The sequence below is a fragment of the Diabrotica undecimpunctata genome, chromosome 3 (genome assembly GCF_040954645.1).
Source record: "Diabrotica undecimpunctata isolate CICGRU chromosome 3, icDiaUnde3, whole genome shotgun sequence".
In the NCBI taxonomy this organism is placed as follows: domain Eukaryota; kingdom Metazoa; phylum Arthropoda; class Insecta; order Coleoptera; family Chrysomelidae; genus Diabrotica; species Diabrotica undecimpunctata.
This window is the reverse complement of record NC_092805.1, coordinates 144,392,351-144,418,168: the sequence shown is the minus strand read 5'-3', so window position 1 is coordinate 144,418,168 and position 25,818 is coordinate 144,392,351. Positions and strand designations below refer to the sequence as shown.

General features: G+C 32.0%; 1 protein-coding gene across 1 annotated transcript; it reads right to left on the bottom strand.

The window, feature by feature from the left end:
• Positions 1–64: 64 nt before the first annotated feature.
• On the bottom strand, positions 65–25,101 carry LOC140436200 (general odorant-binding protein 83a-like). Its single transcript, XM_072524895.1, has 7 exons — positions 24,990–25,101; positions 19,683–19,761; positions 18,839–18,891; positions 18,745–18,780; positions 16,737–16,842; positions 12,411–12,475; positions 65–189 (listed from the first exon to the last, which is right to left on the bottom strand). The coding sequence occupies exons 1-7, from the start codon at positions 25,041–25,043 to the stop codon at positions 172–174; spliced, it is 411 nt and encodes a 136-aa protein (XP_072380996.1). The 5' UTR covers positions 25,044–25,101; the 3' UTR covers positions 65–171.
• Between the last annotated feature and the right edge of the window lie 717 nt (positions 25,102–25,818).

Genomic DNA, 25,818 nt, shown 5'->3' with positions numbered 1-25,818 from the left:
TCCAATCCAAAACAGATCCCGCCTAGACTATCTAGGTAGATTTAGGAAAAATTATTGAAACACCTTTTTTATACCTTTTTACAGGTTTTATTCAATTCAGAAAAAAATAATTTAAACAATATACGTCTTATAGAATTAACGTCTTAAGGTCCATATCGAATCTTTGGAGTGTCAAACCAAAAACCAATTCTGTAATCAAACGACAACAATTAGATTATTGTACTAACAAATAAAAATATATAAACACATGTATGAGTAAAAATCTATACCAACCATCAATAACAAAATGCTACCAAATGAATGTTACGTAAAATCAACTACTTTTTGCTACATTCTAATATTCTTCTTTTTCTGGTCTAGCATTTTTTTATAATAACAATTTTTTTATGTCCAATGTAACAATATTTAAAATTAAATATCCTTAATTTCGTTCTGTGTTCTTCAAAACATATTATTTGGTGTAAAGATTATATTACAAAAGTGCAATTTACAGAAGAATTTTATATTTATGGTATCCTTACCTATACAAACATACATAAATAATATTCAATTAATGCAAACATAGTAAAGGATATAATAATTGATCGATCAAGCAGAACTCGCAAGCATAAAGGGATACGAAAGTTCAGCTTCCTAGGATCGAAAATAACAAATAACTATGGATAGATCAGTAACAGCAAAACAAACAAACAAATATACAGGGTGAGTCATGAGGAAATTTACATACTTCTACCATATGTAGAGTCCCTCAGGGAGCATATCATGTGGCCACTAAAAAATGTCAACTCCTCTTCTTTATTAATTAACAGGGTGATTTGTGTAATTGACCATTTATTTCATTTTACTGTAGTGTTTATACGGCTCATTTGATTTTTTTAATTTTTGCATTATACAGTACACTACTATCAAGCATTCGACTGGTATTAGCTAAACTAAAAAATTCCAGGACTGGCTTTGAAAAAATTAATTTAGGGATTCGTATTAAATATTACACCCTGCATATATTTTTTTTAAAATGCAATAAGTGATTTTCAAACTACATAAATAGCCAATGAAAACGACATATGCGACAATGTTGTCGCACTTTTATTAAATTTTTAGTGAACGATCAAATCTTACCAAAAATAGAACAACCATAATGAAGTATCAAATTATAGGGTAATTAATTTAAACAAATGTTATAAATTTTAAACATTTTAATTGAAATGATAAACTGAGTCACTGCACAACAAAAAACAGTAAGTACCAACAATAACGAAGAACAATTTAAAAAAAACTAAAAATATGTACATAGTTATGATAAACCCATAAATTAGAACTGGAAAAGATACAATAATGGTAACAAAATAAAAATAATTCAAAATAGATTTTCGAAATGGAACCCTGCAGCCTGTACACATTTTTGTTGCCGAATTGTTAATTGACGTATTGAATTACGGATACTCTGGGGATCGTTTCTAATAGTATTACAACAATGTATAATTCTATCAATTAATTGTTGTCGGTTATTAATATTCACTGCGTAAACTAGTTGCTCCAATCGTCCCCAAATATGGTAATCAACGGGATTGAAATCAGGGGATCTTGAAGGCCCCGAAATAGGACCTGCACGTCCTATCCACCTGTTGCCATAAACATTATTGAGATGTTGTCTCACTGCCAGTAGAAAGTGTGGGGGTGCCCCATCATGCTGAAAATACATCCCTCGGATAGCAACGTTCGCGTTGGCAAGCAAATTCGGCAAAATATTTTGTAGAAAGTTCAAATAGACCTGCCCTATTAAAGGACCATCAAAAAAGTGAGGACCTACTAATTGGTTATTTATGACACCAATCCACACGTTAACCGAAAACCTTAACTGAGAACGACGTTCTCGAATAGCATGGGGATTTTCTTCTGCCCACACATGTGAATTTCGTGAATTATTTATCCCATCTCTGGTAAATTGGGCTTCATCTGTAAATAGTGTCCTGTATAGCGTTGGTCGATTATTGTTAATCCATCTACAAAATTCCAACCTATCGATCTCATCTCCAGCATGTAGTCGCTGAACCATTTGAATGTGATGTGTGGGTATAGATTATTTTTTTTGTAAGACTCTACTTACTTTTGATTGAGTAACATTGAGTTCTCGACTTACTTGTCTAGTGCTTATTGTAGGGTTTATAGTAACGGCGTCCATAATGTCATCTTCCTGCGCTTCATCTACATGTCGCTCTGTTGTTCCACTAGGAAAAGTGCCATTTTCTCGCAAATAATTAAAAACTGACCCAAATGTTGGATGACTGCGAGTTCGACGATTAGGAAATCTCCTGCGATATTCTTTACTAGCAGCCCTACCATTCTCATTACAGAATCCATAAACAAATATTATGTCTGCATATTCTGTGGTCGAAAACTGATGTGGCATTTTGAACGAAAGTAACAAAAGTTCTACCAAAACTAACACAATGTACTTAACGTAGATATGACAGAAGAAATATGTATTCTTGTACACATAAATAACAATTGATAATGACAATAATGACAATGGGTATAAAATATCAAGAAACGTCAAACGGTCAACGCCAACCTTCATTTTAAACTATTTTAGATTTATTTTTATTTAGTAAAGTTGATGCAATGTATTATTATTTGACATAAAATTTTAATCATTTACAATCAACAAAAACTAACACATACAAGAGGTTTGACTTTTCCATCAATTTAATTTATTATTTATCGAAAATAATGCCCCAATACGATCTATGAGTAAAAATTTAAAATTGAAAAACAATTGATTCTATCGTAGAGATAATACAAAGTGACAGTAAAGATGTTAATTTTCTACGTATTAGATTATGTTGTAGGAACTCATTTTAATCAAAATGTTTGAAATTTATAACATTTGTTTAAATTAATACCTTATAATTTGATACTTCATTATGGTTGTTCTATTCGAACGAAATTCACATGTGTGGGCAGAAGAAAATCCCCATGCTATTCGAGAACGTCGTTCTCAGTTAAGGTTTTCGGTTAACGTGTAGATTGGTGTCATAAATAACCAATTAGTAGGTCCTCACTTTTTTGATGGTCCTTTAATAGGGCAGGTCTATTTGAACTTTCTACAAAATATTTTGCCGAATTTGCTTACCAACGCGAACGTTGCTATCCGAGGGAAGTATTTTCAGCATGATGGGGCACCCCCACACTTTTTACTGGCAGTGAGACAACATCTCAATAATGTTTATGGCAACAGGTGGATAGGACGTGCAGGTCCTATTTCGGGGCCTTCAAGATCCCCTGATTTCAATCCCGTTGATTACCATATTTGGGGACGATTGAAGCAACTAGTTTACGCAGTGAATATTAATAACCGGCAACAATTAATTGATAGAATTATACATTGTTGTAATACTATTAGAAACGATCCCCAGAGTATCCGTAATTCAATACGTCAATTAACAATTCGGCAACAAAAATGTGTACAGGCTGCAGGGTTCCATTTCGAAAATCTATTTTGAATTATTTTTATTTTGTTACCATTATTGTATCTTTTCCAGTTCTAATTTATGGGTTTATCATAACTATGTACATATTTTTAGTTTTTTTTAAATTGTTCTTCGTTATTGTTGGTAGTTACTGTTTTTTGTTGTGCAGTGACTCAGTTTATCATTTCAATTAAAATGTTTAAAATTTATAACATTTGTTTAAATTAATTACCTTATAATTTGATACTTCATTATAGTTGTTCTATTTTTGGTAAGATTTGATCGTTCACTAAAAATTTAATAAAAGTGCGACAACATTGTCGCATATGTCGTTTTCATTGGCTATTTATGTAGTTTGAAAATCACTTATTGCATTTTAAAAAAATATATACAGGGTGTAATATTTAATTCGAATCCCTAAATTAATTTTTCCAAAGCCAGTCCTGGAATTTTTTAGTTTAGCTAATACCAGTCGAATGCTTGATAGTAGTGTACTGTATCATGCAAAAATTAGAAAAATCAAATGAGACGTATAAACACTACAGTAAAATGAAATAAATGGTCAATTACACAAATCACCCTGTTAATTAATAAAGAAGAGGAGTTGACATTTTTTAGTGGCCACATGATATGCTCCCTGAGGGACTCTACATATGGTAGAAGTATGTAAAGTTCCTCATGACTCACCCTGTATATACAGCTTCGGCCTCGTCCCGAATTTCGATCTTCATTTATTCGGTAGGTCCTGTCCTCCTATATCTCTCATTTTCAATTCTGGTTTCATTTTTAATTTTAGTCTTCTTCTTCTTCTATTCCATGGAGTCTTTGTTGACATCAAATTCTTCTGAAATTTCATTCTTAATTTTTATGACACTTTTTGCAATTATGTACATATTCTCTATACAGTTGATGTATGCATTATTAGTTAGGTCTGTATTCTTAGTTCATATAGTTCAAACAACCTTTTTAACCTTTCAGAGGTAGTGCGTGGACTCTCGCTCCGTACTTTAAAAAATTTGATCATAACTCTCTAATACGCAGTCGTGCTAGCAGTCTTCTAAATTGTGTTGATTTGCTTTAGTATAAAGATGGGTACACATATGATGAGTCGAACTGTTCGTGAACTGCTCGCGAACTGTTCGCGAATAGTTCGTTGAAAATATGTTTACAGCGAACTCATAGTAAACTCGTCACGATCCATGGAAAGCAACAAATCAACTACGAACCAACTTGTGCGAAGTATTGTGTATTTATCGCGGAGTATCCCGATCTTCAAGAAATCGCATGGCTGCATAAGAGAATCATTTACTTTCATGTTCTTCTACTCTACCTAAAAATATATAATTAATTTTATTCATTTTTAATAAACACAACTTGGTGACATATAATTCTGTTTTATTCAACCCACCCTTTTCTATTCCACCGGTCCCTGTGGAGACATTTTTCTTTTATCACCTAAAGGTCGCATGTCCATAGTCTCATCTATTTGACGCCATGCATTATTGATTTTTCGAAAATGATATTTCGGTATTTCGGAACCTAGAGTCTCCTCTTGTGCTAATATAAGTCAGTAAGTTAAATACATTTATTTTCGGCCACTGGCATCATGTTAAACTTGGGTTCACACCAAAAAATATATATAATATTTAAATTGTAAGGAATAAGTTACACAATCTCGATGCGAAGTAGCCCAGTCTGGTTAAAAAAAAAGGTGGAAAAATGTTTCGCAGATATCTGAAGCTTTTAAGACATAGGTGGGGGATACTAGATGATGAATAGATGAAAAGATACTCCTAGTTTTACCTTGCGTTTTTTTTAAGCAATAATTTATGGTCACAATTTGATTTTTTGTCTATAAATTTTTTCCTTTATATTTTAAATAAACAATATTTATGTCATTTTTTTATGTCAAGAATATCTTTATTTTCCCGTTTTTTCAATTAAAATTGATAAATAATTTACAGAGATATTTGCAAAAAAGCAGTTTTTTTGCACTAATTTATAAATTTTATTAATTTTTTTATTAACCAAATAAAATAATATTATTACATTTAAACATCAAGGAATTACCATTTTTTAGATTTGTGCGAAATTTCCCCCCGATCAGTCAAATATTTTATAAGTTATTTAATTTGTTTATCCCTGAGGCTAATTATTTAAACTATTGAGCTTGCCCTATGCATGATGCTAGACACATTCAGTAAATTTCATAGGATTCTTTGGGACTTAGAATATCTCAGAAGTTAAATGCATATTGAGTTTTCATCGAAATTATTTACAAAATAAACGTTTGAAAAAGGGGTATGTTTTTTACGTATAAACAATTGTAATAACTTCTACATTTTTCAAGCTACAGACTTGTGCGTACAACCATTGGATAGCTGGTAAAAAAGCTTACATTAAAAAATAAACAACCTTCTATGGCCAATAGGAACAAAGTTAGTACCTATTTTAAAAAAAAAAATCATATCTCCATTGTTTATAAACATTAAGAAGTAAAATTTGCACAAATTTTGAATGAAAATCTAAACTTTATATTGAAACTTATAGCTATAAAATTTATCTAATTTTTCGAAACGACGGTACTTTCGAAAGTTCGACATAGGAAAGTGGAGAGGATATCTGTTTCAGCTCTGTTTTTTTTTTCGGCATCGGAACTTCAAATTGCAACACGCTTCCTTTGCAGCTGCAAGCCTCTTTTTTTTATTCTGGGGTAGCTCGTCGAAATATGAATAACTACATAGTTTTCACTGGCCGGAAAATATGGGAAAACTCGGAAAAATTGAGTCCATTTGAAATTCACCCTAAATACTTACTTTTTTTTAATTTGCTCGAATAGTCTGTCGCAGTATTAATAATTGTGACATAATTTTCACCCCCCATAAATCTCGGAAAATTCCGGAAAATCAACATATGTTTTTTCATTTTATATCAATAGTGTAATAATACTTATATCGCACCCTCAGTGCAAGACTGCAGTAACTCAAAATTTTATGAAAATGAAGTTATCATGGAATTCGATTGTTAACATGCATATCTATCCCCTGTAAAACTTTAGTAACTTTCAAATGCTTAACCGGCTAAATATTACAACAACAACAGTTTAACTATTTTGCGTTTTTGTACATAAGTTCCGTGCAAAACTGTTGTAACTCTAATGTAACAGAGTTACAACAGTTTTGCACGGAACATTGCAATAGTTTCGATAACAAGCAATGAAAAGCACGAAAAAAGTGAGATATTTGTCATATTTGTTATTTTAATATGTATATCTGTGGTGTTTAATGTTAATATACAGTGTGTCTACGTAATCCATTAACGGTCGAGACAATAAACAAAGATTAACGAGAGCAATCTATTCATGTAAGTTTTATGTCCTTTGTGTGTCATTACATTTTCCATAAAATGTTTGCGATGTCGTTTGACCATTTATTTATTAGATTGGATTAAAAACACATAAATTAAGACTAATTATTTACAGCCAAAAAGTATTTTTTTTATGAAAGGAAAAACAGTTATCTTAAAACTTGTGTATTAACAATACTGACAGGTTAAAAATATCTATTCTCAGAAAACTTGTTCTATAAAAACTAAATCCAAAACTATATTGAATCTTCACGTAACCTTCCGGGGCGATTGTCATCATATTATTGTCCCCACGTAATTCCCAACTTTTACTAAGGTAGTGAATTCCAATCCTTTTGTTAATCACTTTACTCAAGGTAGCCTGATTTGCATATTTTTATTATAGTCCTTTTATTTTGAATTTAAATAAAAATATTCAAAAGTTTTACAAATAATGTTTCTACCTTGTTTCAGAAACATGTGCAGAAATAAAAATATTAAATTGCCGCTAACAATAAGCCGTTTTATTAGGTATAATACCTATTTATTCTAGGTAGCTATCTAATTTCTTGGACTCTATTAAATGTGAAGTTTATTACCATACTAAACCACGATTGCTGTTGGGGATTATTTTTTCTTTACTTACCCGATGATTTATTGGAATTTATTAAACGTATATACTAAACCCCGGGAATTACTTTCCCTTTATCTACCAGGTGATTTCTGTGAATACATTAAATGTAATGTTTAGTACTATTCCTATCGTTGTTGGAGATTACTTTCTCTTTACCTACCCTATTAACTCATTAGAAACGAGTTCTCAGGGAAGAAGTACGAGTAGGTACATTTTAGTAGTGTAGTTTTTAATATAATCTGTTATTAGCCCTTGCAAGTGATAGATGCAGAATTAACGATTTCGAAAATGTCAAAATTTAATAGTTCCAGAACATTGAGGATTTTATCCCTGTGTGCGCAGACAAGTGAGGATAGCAACGACATGCAGAGTAAGTTGAATTTAAATTAATTGTTGTATTATAATCTATTTATCTACTCTTGTTTTCAAATTCAATGGTGAGAATTTCTACGACTAGTGTAAACTGAACGAAATAGGGGCGTTTAAAAAAATACTTCTGATTCAAGCGAAATGATTAAAAGTACATAGACACAATGTATTAGAGAAACAATAATACTAAAGTTTATTTATTAAAATAATTTTATATTCGAAACCGCACGATAACAATATTACTACTTATTTACAGAGATTGTTTCAACTTCTTCTTTTTCTTCTTCTTTCGGTGTAGCCATGTCTACCTGTTTTTTCAATGCGTGGTCATTATATTTTATTCTTCTGATTCTTACTCAATTATTGTTTGTTTTAACTTTAAAATCATTATTATTTTCAGATGCTATCAATGGTACTTCATTAACTGCTATCGGTGATCAAGTTCAAATTTTAACCTACGTTGAAATACCGAGAGAGGACTTAGAGAGAGATCTCCCAGAACCAATTCCAACTTATGACGCTACATTAATGGAAACAAAAAACGAACCTACTGAAGATATGGAAGAGGACATTTTGACCAGTGAAATAGGGATTCAACAGAGATACAATGGTGCTGACAACGTTGTAGACGGGGAACAGGTTGATGCAGAAAACGACTTTTCCAATGATGATTCAATGCAAGATCTCGCATATCTCCCAGAACAAATTCCAACCTATGACGCTGCATTAATGGAAACACCAATCGAAGCTACTGAAAATAGTGACCGTGAAAGTGACAGTTACAGTGTATCTTGTGCGAGAAAACGAAGTGCAAATCCTGAACAATGGAGACGAAATAAGGTCAAGAAACTTCGCAACTCTGGTAAGTCCTACAAGTCAAATAAAGGTACAATCATGCACGCTCGACAGATGAAAGAAGCTTGTTCTCAAACTTGTCGTTTAAAATGTTTTGAAAATTCTGTGGATATAAGAACGCATATTCATCGAAAATTTTGGGACCTGGGTAACATAAATTTACAAAGAGACTTTATATCACGACACACCAATGAAGTTATCACGACCTAAGTATCAAAATAAAACACCTGGAAGCAATCGCAAACATAACTTGCAATATAAATTTAGGATTAATGACAAGGACACTCAAGTATGCAAGACGTTTTTTCTCAATACTTTGGGAGTGAGTGATCGATACATTTACACCACATGGAAGAAAACTGATGATGCTGATATCCTCGAAGATGATCGAAGAGGGAAGCATGTGGCTCATAAAAAATCTGATAAAGTTGCCTTGGAAAAAATACGTCAGCGCATAAAGATGTTCCCGACCATAGAAAGTCACTATATAAGGGCTCAAACTAGTAGAGCTTTTATTGATGGTAGCTTAACCATATCCGAAATGTATAGACTATACAAAGATAAGTGTATTTCAGACGGCGATATTTGTCTTAAGAAACATCACTATGAACGCATATTTAATTATGAATTTAACATTGGATTCTTTTCTCCTAAAAAAGATCAATGTTCAGAGTGTGAAGTGTATAAAAACTCTAATAAAGAGCAGAGAAAATCATTGCAGGACAACAAAAATCAAGCACGCGAATCAAAGAAACAAGATCTAGAATTAGCTAATCATGTAAATCAATATTCCGTTTGCGATTACGATCTTCAAGCTGTATTACAGACGCCATGCGGAGATGTATCAATGTTTTATTATAAGCGACGTTTAAATGTGTATAATTTCACATTATTTGATAACGTATCCAAACAAGGATACTGTTTTATGTGGAATGAGTCTGTAGCGAAACGAGGAAGTAATGAAATTGCAAGTTGTGTCTATTATTACATGACAAATCATGCAATAAGCAAAAATTTAATTTTTTTTAGCGACAACTGTGCCGGGCAGGACAAAAATAAATTTATCGCCTCTATGTATTTATATGTTGTTACTAATGTGAGTCATATAGAATCGATTACCCACAAGTTTTTAATAACAGGTCACACACAAAACTCTGGTGACAACATGCACTCATTAATAGAGCGACAAAAGAAAAGAGTGCTGAAGAGCGGTCCAATTTATGTTCCTACTGAATCGGCAACTGTAGTGAAATGTAGCAAAAAAAGTGGTTCACCTTACATAGTTCGAGAAATGGAAACAAAGGACTTCATTGATTTTAAACATGTTTCCTTTCTGTTGGGAAACAATTATAAAATTGATCAAAATAAAGAAAATGTGAAGTGGACAGATATAAAAATTCTGCAATGTAGAAAAGATAGTCCGCACATAATTTTCTTTAAGTACAACTGTGATGACGAACTATGGAATTCTTTTAATCTAAAAAAATCATCGCGGACTACACATAATATACGAGAAGTGCTACTTAAACCTGCCTACAAAGAACAGCCAAAAATTCAAATGGCCAAAAAGAAAGATTTGGTATACTTATGCCATTCGAGTATGATACCAGAAGCTTACCATAGTTTTTATGAAAATATTTTGGCCCAAGATGATCAAGAAGAGGACAACAACTAACAGAAAGTGTGTCTACACTTTTTACAATTTTTTCCGTGCAAAAGTGTTGTAACTTTAAAATTCCAATACTAAATGTGTAGTGATTAACAATTTTCTCCGTGCAAAAGTGTTGTAACTTTGAAATTCCTAATTTTTTTAGCATTAATATTGTTTTATTTAAATTTTCATTTTTCGTTAATGTAATATAGGCTAAAAAGCATGCAAAATAATAATTAAATGTTAATTTTTCTTCAAACTTGTGTCTTATTTCACCGATATTAGCACGAAAATAAACAAAATCGTCTTTATCTCGAAACTTACTGATTCTGACTTACTGCAGTCTTGCACTGAGGGTGCGATATATTTTATAAATTAAATTTCAGGTAATTTTTTACACATTATATTATTATATTCCTTATATTAATTATAATGGTTTGTATTTTTATAATTAACAATATTGATTTTTATTCTATTTTTCTTAATATGATATACAATATTAATCTAATCTGCCTTACTGCTTTGATAAAATAAGTCGATTTTTTCATCACTTGCCTTATTAAACTTTGCAATGTTTATTGAACTTTACTTTTGTTATTTTCTTTACATACATTGGTTTAAAAGTTAAAATTTGGTTCATTTATTCGACTTCACTGTCAGGTCTGAACCTTTTTGTTGCAGGTTGTTTGTCTTCACTTATTAAGTCAGTCTTGCCATACATTAACATATTAATGGGCGATGTTAATGCCAAGGTGGGTCAAGGTAAGGTAGGAGAACAAGTAGGAAAATATGGGCTTGGAAACAGAAATGACAGAGGAGATCGATTGATTCAATTTTGCCAAAGTGAAGACTTCATAATAACAAATACCTTTTTCAAATTACCTCCTCGACGGTTATATACATGGACGTCTCCACAACATACCAAAGAAAAAATAGTGAGAAATCAAATAGACTACATTATGATAGCAAGGAGGTATCATAATGCTGTTAAATGTACTAAGACGTACCAGGAGCTGATATAGGCTCAGATCATAACCCGGTAGTTACTGTGATAGAGGCGAGATCAAAAAAGATTGGAAGACCACACAGAAAGGCACTAGATTTAAATAAACTTGGAAACAAAAATATACGACAAGAAACAGGAGAAGAAATAAATGAAAACCTCCGTTCAGTGCAGCAACAAATTAACGATACAAACAACGTTAACCAAAAATTAAAGTACATAAATACAGCTATACAAATAGCAGGAAAGAAACATCTTACAAAAACAACAACAAAGAATAAGGGGTGGATGACACAAGATATACTAGACTTGATGAAAATCTTATTGTAGATCTAGAGAATAAAATTAAAAGTTGGACATAATACCTGAATGAATTATTTGAAGACGATAGAAACAACTTAACTCAGATAATCAATGCAACTGGGCCAGACATACTGAAAGAAGAACTAGAATACGCAATAAGAAACGCTAAAAATGGAAAAGCAAATGGACCTGATGAAATTCCTACAGAACTGTTGAAGCTTTTGAATGATAAATCCGTAACCATAATATTAAATTTTGCAGCGAAGAACTAAAACGGTTTCCCCTCCACTTTCCTATGTCGATCTTTCGAAAGTAACTTCGTTTCGAAAGGTTTTAAGTTTCGAGTAATTGGATGAATTTTATAGCTATAAAATTCAATATAAAGTTTAGATTTTCATTCAAAATTTTTGCAAATTTTACGTCTTAATGTTTATAAACAATGGAGATATAATTAACAAACAAATTGTCGCTAACTTCGTTCCTATTGTTTATAGAAGGTTTATTTTTTTTGTTAAATGTGAGTTTTTTACCAGCTATCTATTGGTTGTATGTACAAGTCTGTAGCTTGAAAAATATAGTATATCTGTATTGGGCTAAAATATAAAGGCTGATTATGAAATAAATTTACTAATATCCAACTAACTTAACTAACTTAAAAGAAGATATCTAACGCGATATTTAAAAATCACGAAACTATTATGTAAAACGTTCAGTTGCAGCCTTAACTTTTTTTTTAAGCTGCCAATGTCCAAGTACGGTAAAATATGCAATTATTCTTACCTCTGGATCTGCTTTGTGTAAACAAAAGTTTAAATTGGATGCCTTTTCGCACAAATTCGCTCCATCTGGAAATGAAAGGGGAAAATAGTATTTGAGAGAAAAATAATGCAAGTTAATATTTGAAAAATTTTGTAATATTGAAAATTAATTAAACATTTTTAAAGTTTTTACATGATAAAAATGTTCGTTTAGTTTTCTGAATAATTCGCATATTCGAAAAATATGTTTGTTGTGTTTACGTTCATATTTTTTGCTTTAAATTGCTCAGATGTTGTTTACGTGCTATATCGGATTTTCATGAAATTATGAGCATTGTTTAATTAACATTGATGATTGAAATTTATTCCACTCAGTGCTTTCAATATACTCACGTTTGTTAATTTTTTACCGCTTTTTATCTACTTTAAATAGGATACATATTAAAAATACACAAACAACGGTATTAAATGAACTGGCTTCCCACGGTGACCCTAGACTGCCCGCCTACTTATTCAGTTTTCATCTCCTAAATGTCCGAAACGTAAAGGTCAATATGGCATTATTGATCATATTTGGATTTGCTCTAAATAGTTGTTCTAGATAATAGTTAAAACAAAGTGATAACAAATAAACTGAATGTAATATGTTTGTTATAACACTAGCAGAAGAACAACAAGGTTTCGGGTCGGGAAGATCATGCATCGACGCTATATTTAAAATGAGACAAGCAAAAACATCAATTAAATACAACAAACCAGCACATTTATAATTCGTGGACCTTAAGAAGGCATTTGACTGGGTCAAAGTGAAGGATAATCAAAAAGATTGAAAATATTTACCAAAACAACACAATAAAATTAAAAATGGAAGAAGAACTAACAGACTCTATTGAAACTGGCAATGGGATAAGACAGGGAGATTCCCTGAGTCCTTTATCGTTGAACCTGATTATGGATGAAATAATAAAAAAAGTAAAAACTAAAAAACGATACCAAATGGGAGCAAAACAACTTAAATTAATCTGCTATGCAGACGACGCAATACTACCTTCTCAAAATGAAGACGATTTACAACGCATGCTGCACGAATTTGGTATAACCGCCAGAAAATTTAACATGTTAATTTCCTCAAAAAAGACAAAATGTATGGTTAAAACAGCAAATTTACTAAGATGTAAGCTGGAGCTGAACGGTCAGATAATAGAACAAGTGATGGAGTTTAAATATCTAGGCATTACATTATCTAGCTACTAAAAGCTCGAAACTGAAGTGAAAAGTCAAGTGAAAAGAGCCGCAGGATGCCTGAATAAAACGATATGGAGAAGTAAAAATATCGGGAAAGAAATAAAAGGCAAAATTTACAAAGTAGTCATCACACCAATAATGACATACGCGGCAGAAACACGACCTGACACAGAGAGGACAAAAGGGATATTAGAAACAGCTGAGATGAAAATACTTAAAAACATTAATGGCAAGACACTATGGGATAGAGCTAGAAGTACAAATATACGACGTAGATGTAAGTTGAAGAACATCAAAAACTGGGTAAAAAATATACGAGTAGAATGGAACGATCATATAAGCCGAATAACAACAAATAGACCCCGAAAACGATGAAACGACAACTTACTGGAGGCACATTGAATGACAGACAGAGTCATCTCTACATAATAAGAAGAAGAAAAAAAAATATATCATAGTTATTTAATTCATTAAATCCACATATTCTAGCAAATATGATATATATTATTATTACCGAATCAATATTCGGCAGTGTCTTAATCAAATATTTCCAAATCGGTGGATTGAGAGGCGAGTATCTATGGAATGGCCAGCATAAACTTCTGATCTGACGCCATTTGACTTTTTCTTATGTCATATATCTCCTTACGTCTTATGTCAATAAATAAAAATATTGTGTATAAAGCTAAACCGACTTAGCTGACTTAAGGATTGCAATTATATTGGTCACGCCTAAGATGTTAAGTAATGTTGGAAGAAATTTATAATTTAAGATGTTCGCAACTAGTATTTTGAACACATTCTACATTTACAATAATAATTTATCTGTTGGTGTTTTATATTATTAAGAAATAAACAGTATCACTTGTTCAGTTTAAATATACTGTATTCAGTGTGTTTTGTGCCTAGATATTTCCTTTTTTTTTAATGTCACTTCTAAATTTAACATTTTCAAAAAAGTTAAAGATAGGTATAGGGTATTGTATATTACAATTAATTAATTATATTATATACAGGGTGTTCTATTTGAAATAAAAAAGTTAATATTGGAAAATGTTAAATGACACACCCTGTATAAAAAGTTTATACTGTAAAAAAGTGTAACAAAAAATACCGGTCGACATATCCGAGCCTTTTTTAAATACACTTCCATCTATTTATTATAGAATTTATTTGATTTGGCTGTTCCAATCTGTCTACAGGGTAGGATACTCAAAAGAGTCCATACTAGTATTTGCCAATATTCATTATACTTTCCAAAAATCCTGAAACAGGTCAATATTTATTTCAAAGATATAAATCATATAACCATATTAACAGCTGTCGATTGTCAACCCCCTTTCTTCTAGTAACACATACACTTAATTTTCAATAGAGAATATACATATTATTAGAATTCACTAAAAAATTCAGGCATCCATGATTTTTCTTCGCATACTAACTTTGTCACACTATAAACTAAAGTTTTTGCAGTACAGGAATGTATCTGCGGCTATATTCTAGTAGAAGAATTCCAGCTAGAATCTATAAAATGTTTTTTTTATATATTTTTTTTATGTGCATGAGCAAGTATATAATTACTTTCTAATGCAATTATTTTCTTATTTTTAAAGTGGATAACTTTCAAATGTTATAAACACCGTATCTATATATGTTTTGAATATTTAGAAATCTCAAATACTCGTTGGTAGATTTTTGTAACGGCGTCATGTCGGACTTTTCTCCAGCAAAATGGCTAAAGCTTACTGCGTTCTCGGCTAACGAAAAGATCATTATATTAAATGTTTTCCAAGTATTAGAACACGATAATCATACGTGCTCTGTAGATAGTGTTGTGGAGATGTGTGCAAAGTACACAGGATTTTCCAAGAGGTCAATTTATAATTTAAGAAAAGAGGACAAGAAAGGGGTCATCACGAATCCTATTGTAAAATCGGATTACGGAAGACGACCACTGGAAGTTAATGAAAATGTTAAAAGTGTAATTCGAAGCAAGTTTCATTCTTTTTATTTTGCCAAGGAAATTTCAACAAATTCATGCTGAATTGCAAGATGATATGCACTGGGCATCGATTGTGGAAGATACTTCACGAATTAAATTTTTCGTGGGAAACCATCAACAGAAAATCAATTTTAATGGACAGCTCGAAAATTGTTTCTTGGAGAAGGCAGTGCCTTCAAAAAGAAGTAGAAAAAATGTGGGACTTGGACAACACATTAGACATTTTGGTGGAACCATTTATTATTAACGCGACTGCTAAAGACACCTCCACGGATGAAGAATAAGTCAACACAGATTATACGTAAAGTGATACTTTTTGTATAATTAATCTTTTAGCTATTTACTATTATTTGAAATTTTTATTGTAGCAATATGTATTAGTTTCATTACTTTTAATAAAATTTTTCATAATTATTACAATTATGCACAAAATAAGATTATAACACATTGACAAAGTTTTTAATCTTGAAAAAGTAAACTGATTGTTGCGAAACTGACAAGAAAATAATTATTTTTTTTTGCTTAACAAACTGACATTTGTATAACTTAAATAGCAAATTACACTTTTCAATTAATTATATACATAATATAAAAAATTTGCTAAAAATCAATAAAAGTGATACTTTATCTTCATATGTAACTTTTACAAATGCTTTTACACTTGTAAATAAAACCATTAACCTATTAACTTTTGTCTAGGAGACTCTTGAAAACCCTTATTACCATGAAGCTTATAAAATACTGGTTTTCAAACGGAAATTGCACATTTCTTTAGTGCGCGGACATCTGAAATGAACTATACATGGCAATAAATTCGCGATATCGTTACAATTTGTAGCGATATTAAATAAGTATTATTTAAATCTATTCTAGATAGTTTATTTTATCGCAGAACGCACTTAAAATTTCCATATTTTTTGAAAATACAAAGTGTGCAAGGAAAACTGCGAAATTGTTTAATCAACTTAATTAAAATTAGCAACTTTCTCATTCATACCCATTAAAACTAGTTAACATTTAAATTCAATAGATGATATTTATTTATTTATTATTTTTGTTATAATTATAGTTGTAAAATAACATATTTTTTTGTACTCTTACCTTCAATTGTCCTACATTTGTTTAGTGCGCTAACCAAAAGGTCTTTAATTTTTGGATGAGCAGTATTACTGATAAAATCATATTGGATCGCACCATCAGGAGCCATCTAAAAAAAAGTTTATTTAATAAAGAAAAAATAGCAGCACAAAAAACAACACTTTTAGGTTAGTCCATACCATTATCCAAATAAATCGTATTTGGGCAATGTTTCACTTTTACCACTTATCTATCCAGAATTTGTTTAGGGTTGTTAGGTGAGTGTGACATGGTGGCTAAATAATGGTTCTTGTCATCGCAAAGGCCTGGGAACGCGTGAAGCTCTTTTTTTACTTAATGTACTGATACAAAGATTCCTGGACGTCAATCAAGATATATACGTATGTTTTATTGACTATAATAAAGCATTTAATAAAGTACGACATAAATAATTAGTGAATGTCCTGAAATCAAAGAAGATTGACTACAACGACCTCAGGATCATATCAAATTTATACTATAAACAACAAGCAAAAGTACGTGTTAACGAACAGCTGTCAGAAGAAATTGAAATAAGATGTGGAGTGAGACAGGGATGCGTATTGTCGTCAATTCTTTTTAATGCCTACTCCGAAGACATCCTGAAAAACGCTCTTGAGGGTGAAACAGCTGGAATAAAGGTAAATGGAGTTCCCATTAACAACATTAGATATGCGGACGACACTGTGATCTTAGACGAAAATATTGAAGATCTTCAGAGACTGATGACCAGAATATCGGAGTATGGAAAAGAGTATGGTCTAACAATGAATGTCAAGAAGGCGAAATTTATGAGAATATCGAAAACTCAAAAAAATAACGAGAATCTTTTAATAAACGGAACCAATGTCGAACAAGTGGACAAATATGCATATCTGGGAACAATGATTAACTCTACTAATGATTACACTCAGGAGATCAAAATCAGAATAGAAAAGGATAGAGCAAATTTGAACAAAAACAGAAGAATGCTATGTACAAGGGATTTAAAATTGAATCTAAGAGTTAGGTTGGCGAGATGCTATGTTTTTTCGACTTTATTTTATGGAATGGAATCTTGGACCTTAATGAAAAAACTGGAATCGTTCATGCTATGGGTGTATAGAAGAATTCTGAAAATATCCTGGACAGAACACATTACAAACAAAGAGGTTCTGAGAAGGATGAATAAAGAAATAGAAGTTTTAAATATAAGTAAAACAAGAAAATTGGAGTATCTCGGACATATTACACGTGGAGAGAAATACACCTCGCTCCAACTGATTATGCATGGAAAGATCCAAGGAAAGAAAAGCATAGGAAGGCGTAGAATGTCATGGCTTCTCAACCTGAGAGAGTGGTACGGATGTACATCAAATGAACTTTTCAGAGCAGCTGTCTCAAAAGTCCTAACAGCTATGATGATTGCCGACCTCCACCGTGGAGATGGCACTTGAAGAAGAAGAAGTCATAGTTATAAAACTCTTTATTATTTCGACGTAAAACTGAAAACGATCCACAACATAAAAATGTGGTAGGAGATCATACAAATAAGTTAAAAAGTGATTGTTCACTTTGATAATAATTAAAATAAATATAAATATAATTCAAGAGTTTGCGCCTACCGCAGACAAATTGTATCAAAAAGCTTTTGAATTTTATAAACAAATAATATAAATATTAAGGCAATTAAGGTAAGCCACGCCCCAAGTATCACCGAGCCGCAAGCCCTTATCTCTTGCCGTACTGCTCCACCATAGGCCGATCAGACACCAGCATATTCTAGTCTTAGCCGCAGATTCATCTAGAATTTTAAACTGCCGCGTTAGCCCTTTTTATTTTTCTGTACACCGAGCTGGGGCTCGAACCCACATCCACTGAACCATCCGACAGTGAAGCGAATGAGAATCGGCCGCCTAGCCCGCTTGGCTATGTGCGAGGTTGTAGCAAAAAGTTGTGAACAGATTGTTTGTTCTTTATAATAGGAATAACTATAAGTATTAATAAAACTTACCCATTTTGCTTCCAACATAAGGCATTTCATGTAACACTAAATAAAACACAATCAATTAGATCAAACAAAAAAGCACACAAATAAAAAATATTACCATAAGTTTTGGATCGTGAGGATTATTTTCTATATCATACGCCGCATGGTCACCTAAAAATATATAATTATATGAAGGGATATTATTAAGTATTTTTTCAAATTATATAAATAGGATAGGTGGCCCCGCAATTTTTACTATTGTCAATGTAGTGAGATGCCAGATAGGTATTTTTTTAATTAATGTGATAATATGTAGGTAATTACTTATTCATCATTGTGTCTTAGTATATGCTGTATCTGACTATTAGTTATTTACAAAATTAGACTTTTATTCAAAAAAGCGTTTGCGGGGATTTGTCTTGGTACATAGAGTAAATACGGTAAATTGGGTAAATTCTCGTGGTGCGGGGCTTTTATCCATTTCTAATTAAAGTTTACAGAGGCATAAAGAATTTATTGAAAACGCTTTTATTAACCTATACTAACATTCTTCTCTTACAGAAATAAAAAGATATTTCTTAAAAAGTACATGGTACCTATTTTTGTACATCGTAAAACTAGTCAGATCCTATGAGAAAACAATCGCATTATGAAACCTTGAAGAACTCATTTCAGCTCGCTTCGATGATCTTAAAGTTTCTGCTTATTTGGAGTTTTAATTTTTTTTTTTGGAACCATTGTTGCAAAAAAGTATTTTTTCGTTTTCTGTTTCAGGCACGTTTGTTTTTTCAAAACCTGTGTTACCTTTTCAGCTACTTGTTTATCCTTTTCGGCTGCTTTCTTTTCCAAGCACTCTTATGTAGGTGTTGAAGTCAGCACCTAAATTCTTTTTTAATCCTTTTTAGGTGCACGTTTTCCATAACAGTGTATTAAGTTTGTTATTTAAGAAACTTTATACTTACCTTCTGTAATGCCGGCTTTTGCTATACAAATATTGTGAAGATCTTTAACGTATTCTTGAAGTTCTGGAGGAAGCTCAACCTGTAAAGATTTTTTCAAATTTAACCAAAAATGTTTGCAAAGTTTAAGAAAGATGATGTTTTCTGTAATTAATCTATGGTCTATGATCTATGGTAAGAGTAGCAGAGGAAGACCACAAATGAGATGGGCTGATGATATTAAGAAGATCGGAGGACACAACTGGAAGCAAGTGGCGGAAAATAGAAAACACTGGATTGATTTGGGGGAGGCCTATGTCCAAAGTTGGATTACTTAAGGCTGAAGAAGAAGATCTATGGTGTTTTCTATAATTAACTGTTATGTTTATACTTTTGATACACTTCGGTAAACTTCACTTACATGTTCCAAAAATAACAGACACTTGGCTTACTTGGCGTTTGTTTCAGTGGTAATTTAACTGTGCTTATACATTTTTTGTCAATAATGACAAGAAAAGAAGCGAGTGCCAGCGAATTTAGAAGGTAAGTTATTACGGGTTATGTTTACAATGTTTTAAACATAGATTATTCATGTTTTTAAATGATGTATAAAGAGCAACAGTACATCCATTTTTTATACACGATTTAGATGAGGACATCGACAAAAATATTGAAAACCAGAAATCAGATGAGGACTATGTTTCGCAAAGCAAACCAATTCGAGATAAAGCTCCTGACGTAGAGGAAATTTTTACTGATATCAATAATAAGATTGAAATTGATAACGACGAGAATACCAATAGTCATGAAGAATTTGACTATTTTCAAGAAAGTTCTGCCCAAAGTGATATTCTGGTTACAAAAGATAAAACTATTTGGCAACGAAAACCTTTTACTGCAAGTCGAACAGTAAAACATAACATTTTGTGTGAAAAGAAGGGCTCAGTACGTTCTACTAAAACTCTTTCTGTTAGAGATACATTCAAATGTGTTTTAAGTGTCGTAAGGTTTGACATAATTATTATACGCTAAACCAGTCGAAAAGCTAATGACGTTTCTAAAAAGTATAATGCTGAATTAAACAAAATTTACAAAACAGTCATCAAACCAATAATGACATACGCGGCAAAAACACGAGCTGATACAGAGAGGACAAAAGGAATGTTACACACAGCACATATGAAATCTCTTAAATTTATGGTAAGACACTTTGGCATAGAGCTAGAAGTACAGATATAAGACGTAAATGCAAAGTGGAGAACATCAAGAACTGGGTAATAAATAGAAGAGTAGAATGAAATGATCATAAAAGCCGAGTGACAACAAAAAATAGAGTAGTAAAGATGACAAGAGACGGTTTCCCAATAGGAAGACGATCAGTAAGACGATCACCAAAACAATGGAACGACAACTTACTGGAATCACATTGAAAAACAGACAGAGTCATGTCTACATAAAAAGCACCACATCAGCATTCAAAATAACCAATATACTGAGATATGTTCTCTCCAAAACCAAACACGTAAGAGGGATCAAAGGATATCTTCTATAAAATACTTTGTGAATGCAACAATTTTTTTTGTGAGAGAATCCCGCTAGAAGACAGCTAGATCTCTTAGTATAAGTATAAACGAGTATGAAACATACATCAAAAACAGAGCCTTCTACAAATCGCAAACATGCAAACATGCAGATAGTATGAGAGTTGTGGATCGGATTCTTAATACTTAGTTGTAAGAACGAACAGGATAGATATAGAAATAATAGTAACGGCAGTAACACGCAATGAAAATCACCAGAATTACATATATCTATAAAACAAGCAAATACAGTTGGAGCTTTACTCTCAGCACCTTTCCTGACGCTGGTAAAAACTGGTAGTTCAGACTTTCAACTAATCTTAAAGAGTTCCTCAAATATTTAAATTTTTATTGGATGTTCTATATCGGTTCATAAAAATACTTATATTTTTTGATACTACTGTATGTAGTTGAAAAACATGGACTCCAGGAATAAATATTGTCAGTAGACTGAGGAGCAGGAGAAAAGACAATATTGAAAGCATTACCACAATTATATATTGTATGCCTTTCAAAAGAGGTTACACCATCTCAGTGGAATAAAGCTGTTATAGTAGTCATGCACAAAAAGGGAGATATAACAGAGCTAAAGAACTATAAACCTATAAGCTTTTTATCTCACGTTTATATGTTGTTTAGTAAGATAATAACTAATAGGTTGACATCAAAACTAGACTTCTAATAACCTTGCGAGCAAGCAGGATTTAGAGCTAGATACGGAACAAATGATCATTTGCAAACCATTAAGTCGTTGATTAAAAAAACCATTGAATATAATAGACCCCTAATACTTGTCTTTGTCGACTTTGAAAAAGCATTTGATATGGTCAATCAAAGTAAAATACTTCAAGCTTTAACACAATGTAGAATAGATCACCGATATATATCCCTCATCAGATACATCTATCAGCATGCTACAGCCTGTGTAAGACTTAATGAAGATACTGGGATCTTTCGTATTGAAAGAGGCGTTCGGCAAGGAGACAACATGTCTCCTAAATTATTTACAACTTTGCTAGAATACGCTTGTAAAACAATAGATTGGAACGAAAAGGGCATCAATATAGATGGAAAATTTTTAAATAACCTTAAATTTGCAGATGATATCGTTCTTATTGTAGACAGCTTTGATCAGGCACAGATAATGCTCCAAGAACTCCATACTGCCACAAAAAGAGTTGGTATTAAAATAAATTTTTCAAAAATACAATTTATGACAAATTTAGTTCACAACAAAAACATCTCAGTAGAAGACAAAGATATTGAGCGAGTTGACTCCTATAAATACTTGGGCCATGAGATCAGAATAAGTCGAGACAACCAAACAATCGAGCTGAACAGAAGAATAAACCTTGCTTGGGCTGCGTTTGGAAAGATAAAGAATATTTTTAGGTCTAAGATTCAAATCTGTCGAAAAAGAAAAGTATTTAATCAGTGTATTTTGCCACTGATGACCTACGGCGCAGAAACCCTAACACTCACAAGAACAAAAGTGAGTAAACTAAAAGTTGCGAAAAGGGCAATGGAGAGAATAATGTTAGAGATTTCTCTACGTGATAGAATACCCAATCCTACTATTCGCAAAAGATCAGGAGTAGCAGACGTTATTGAAAGAATAACAGCACTAAAGTGAAACTGGGCAGGTCATGTAGCAAGATCAGTTGGTGACAGGTGGACAAAAAGAATTTTGGAATGGAGGCCCCGAATACAAGCTAACAGAAATAGAGGTCGACCCCCAACGAGATTGACAGATGACATAAAAAGAGTGACTACAAATTGGATTTAGATGGCGCAAAATCGGACTAAGTGGAAAAGCATGCGAGAGGCCTATTTTTAGCAGTGGACGTTAGAGGCTAGTTGATGATGATGATAAGACTGAGAACTTTTGACATTTGAGTATTGCCAAAAATGCTAAAATCTCATGCAAAAATATCAATTTAAAGAAAAGTTTATTAATAATAAATAGAAGCGACAGAGAAATGTGTATTCTTAATATTAAAAAACGTAAAATAGGGTATCCCAGCGAACATAGTCAAGGCTCATATTGTAATTTGTCTGATTGGCAAAGAAGAAGTACTGAACAGGTGGCAGGAATACTTTAGTTCGCTACTTAATGAAGAGAGTAAAGTTGAAGGTAGAGATAATATAGAACTACTACAGGAGAAAACTAAGCTACCAACTTTACCAGAAACTCTAACCAAAAACAAATCTCTCGGAGCAGAATACCTACTCGCAGGAGTATTTTAATGTGGCAGTCAAACATTTGTACCCCTCTTTCACAAACTATTGATACAGGTAGTAAGAAAACGTGCTTAACTGTTCCAACTTAAAGGGAATTCCCTTCTTAATGCGGCATACTAAATTTTGTTCCTGATACTTAACAAACGATTAGCACAGCATACTGACAATAAGATACTATCAAAGAGGCTTTTTGAAAAACAAATCTATAATTTATCACATATCATCCATCAAACAAATATTAGGAAAAACGACGGAGACCGACAGAGACTGCCATTACATATTCGTAGACTTTAAGACAACGTACAATACTGTTGACAGATCTTAATTATATTCGGCCATGGTCAAATTTAATACACCAAAAGGATTGGTAGAATTATATAAAATGACAATGAGGAAAGTTTAATGTAAATGGGTACAAGAGGATCTTTCAGAACCATTTACAACTAAGGGAGGACTGTGCCTGGGAGATGCGCTATCATGCACGCAGTTAAGCTTAGCGTTAGAAAAAGTCATAGGACTAAATATAAGAACCCGAAATGAAGCAGTTAAAGCTTTCACGCGTACTAAAAACTTTGTAGAAATCATCACACTTATGACTAACATAGAGAAAACTAAATGTATGCTGGTTATATTAAGACTGCAAAAAAATTACTTAGAGTTGCAACATAAAACTATAAAAAGTATGGTAGAGTTCTACTACTTAGGGTCGCTGGTTGACTACAAAAATAATACATCCAAAGAAATAAGAAAAAGAATATTCGTATATAACTGCCGTTATTTGGCGTAAGCCATCTATTAAGAGCAAGAAATATGTCACAGGAATCGTAAACATGGACTGAAACGACCCAAGATAAAGAGTTTCTATGAATCTTTGAAAGAATTGTATTGAGTTAACAAACAGGGCCTGTAGAGAAGGTAATATATTTAAGAAGTCTATAGGTTTTTTGGTAATGCAGATATTGTGAAAACCATCAAAATAAACTGAAAACCCGAAAAGATGGTGTGCCACATTATGCTGATTGATGGAAGTGATCCTTTTAAAATAATTATGTCAAATAGGCAGTTTGAAAGAAGAAGATAGGGTAGACCTAAAGTCAGGTATCTAGATGATCTGCAGGACGATTTAAGGGAGATTGGAGTAAGGGAATGGAAAATGTTTTAAGGCCGGTCATGGCTTACTAAGGTCTGTAGCTCCAACTGATAATAATGATGAAAATAGGTTATCTCAAACACAAGACTTACCGAAAAATAATTTATGTGGAAGGAAAAGGTCAAGGCTAAGAAAGTCTTCACTACTAATAAACGCACAAGATAAAGATTAGGTTCTTCAATGATGATTAATTTTTGGTAATCAAGAAAAAATACAAAGAAAAATAAATTATATTGGCAATGATGTTATCAATTGAGAAGCAGTAAAATTAAATTGGTCATTTGAGTCTAAAAACAATAGAAAATAAAAACATTAAAATATTATAAATAATAATAAATTGTCCAAGTCAAAATCACTTACACGACCAGCTACCAGAACAACCAGCGCAAAAAAGCAACCAAGCGTTTTAAACATTATTTCAGATATTTTTATTTTAAACTAACTAGTCAGTCGATAGATGCATCTGTCTTCTTAAATATGGACGCACAGGATATATCAATCTATGACACAAACTAATAATTCTCAATTAAAAACTTTTAATAACATCCTATACTACCAATTAATAAGGTACTTTATTATAAATATTAATTACAAATCCTCTTACATGATCAGATGTATGATATAGAAATTTGATTGACAGTTTGAATTTTTATTTAAGTATTGAAGAGACATGAATTGCTGATGATTATATTCAATTAGGAAAAAATTGAAGTTTCTGTGATATGCCTCGTCGATTGTCACGGGGTATGATGAATGGGATAACCACACATTGTTTTTAACGTATTATTAACAAGGAGTCATTGACGGTTTTAATACATTTAACAACCTTGTTTGTTCACAAAGTGAAATATTTAATTAATACTACTCCTCTGATATTGTGCGGTTGTTTTAACCCAAAAGAAGCTCAAAAATAATATAAAATACTACGTAATTCCGAATAAGAAGTTTTTAAATATTTTTGTTAATTAACAATAATCTATATTTTATTTTATTTTATTTAGAAATCATATTTTCGGTTTTCTTCTAATAACTTCTTGTCGTCTATTACTGTACGATATTTTTATGGAAAAATAAGTTTCTCCAAAAGTTAATATTTTGGTTGAATAAATTGTGATCCCTGTCTAACCGTTTCTCTTTTGACTTTTCTCGTATTAAACTTTAACAAACTTGACATCCATCAATTCTTTAT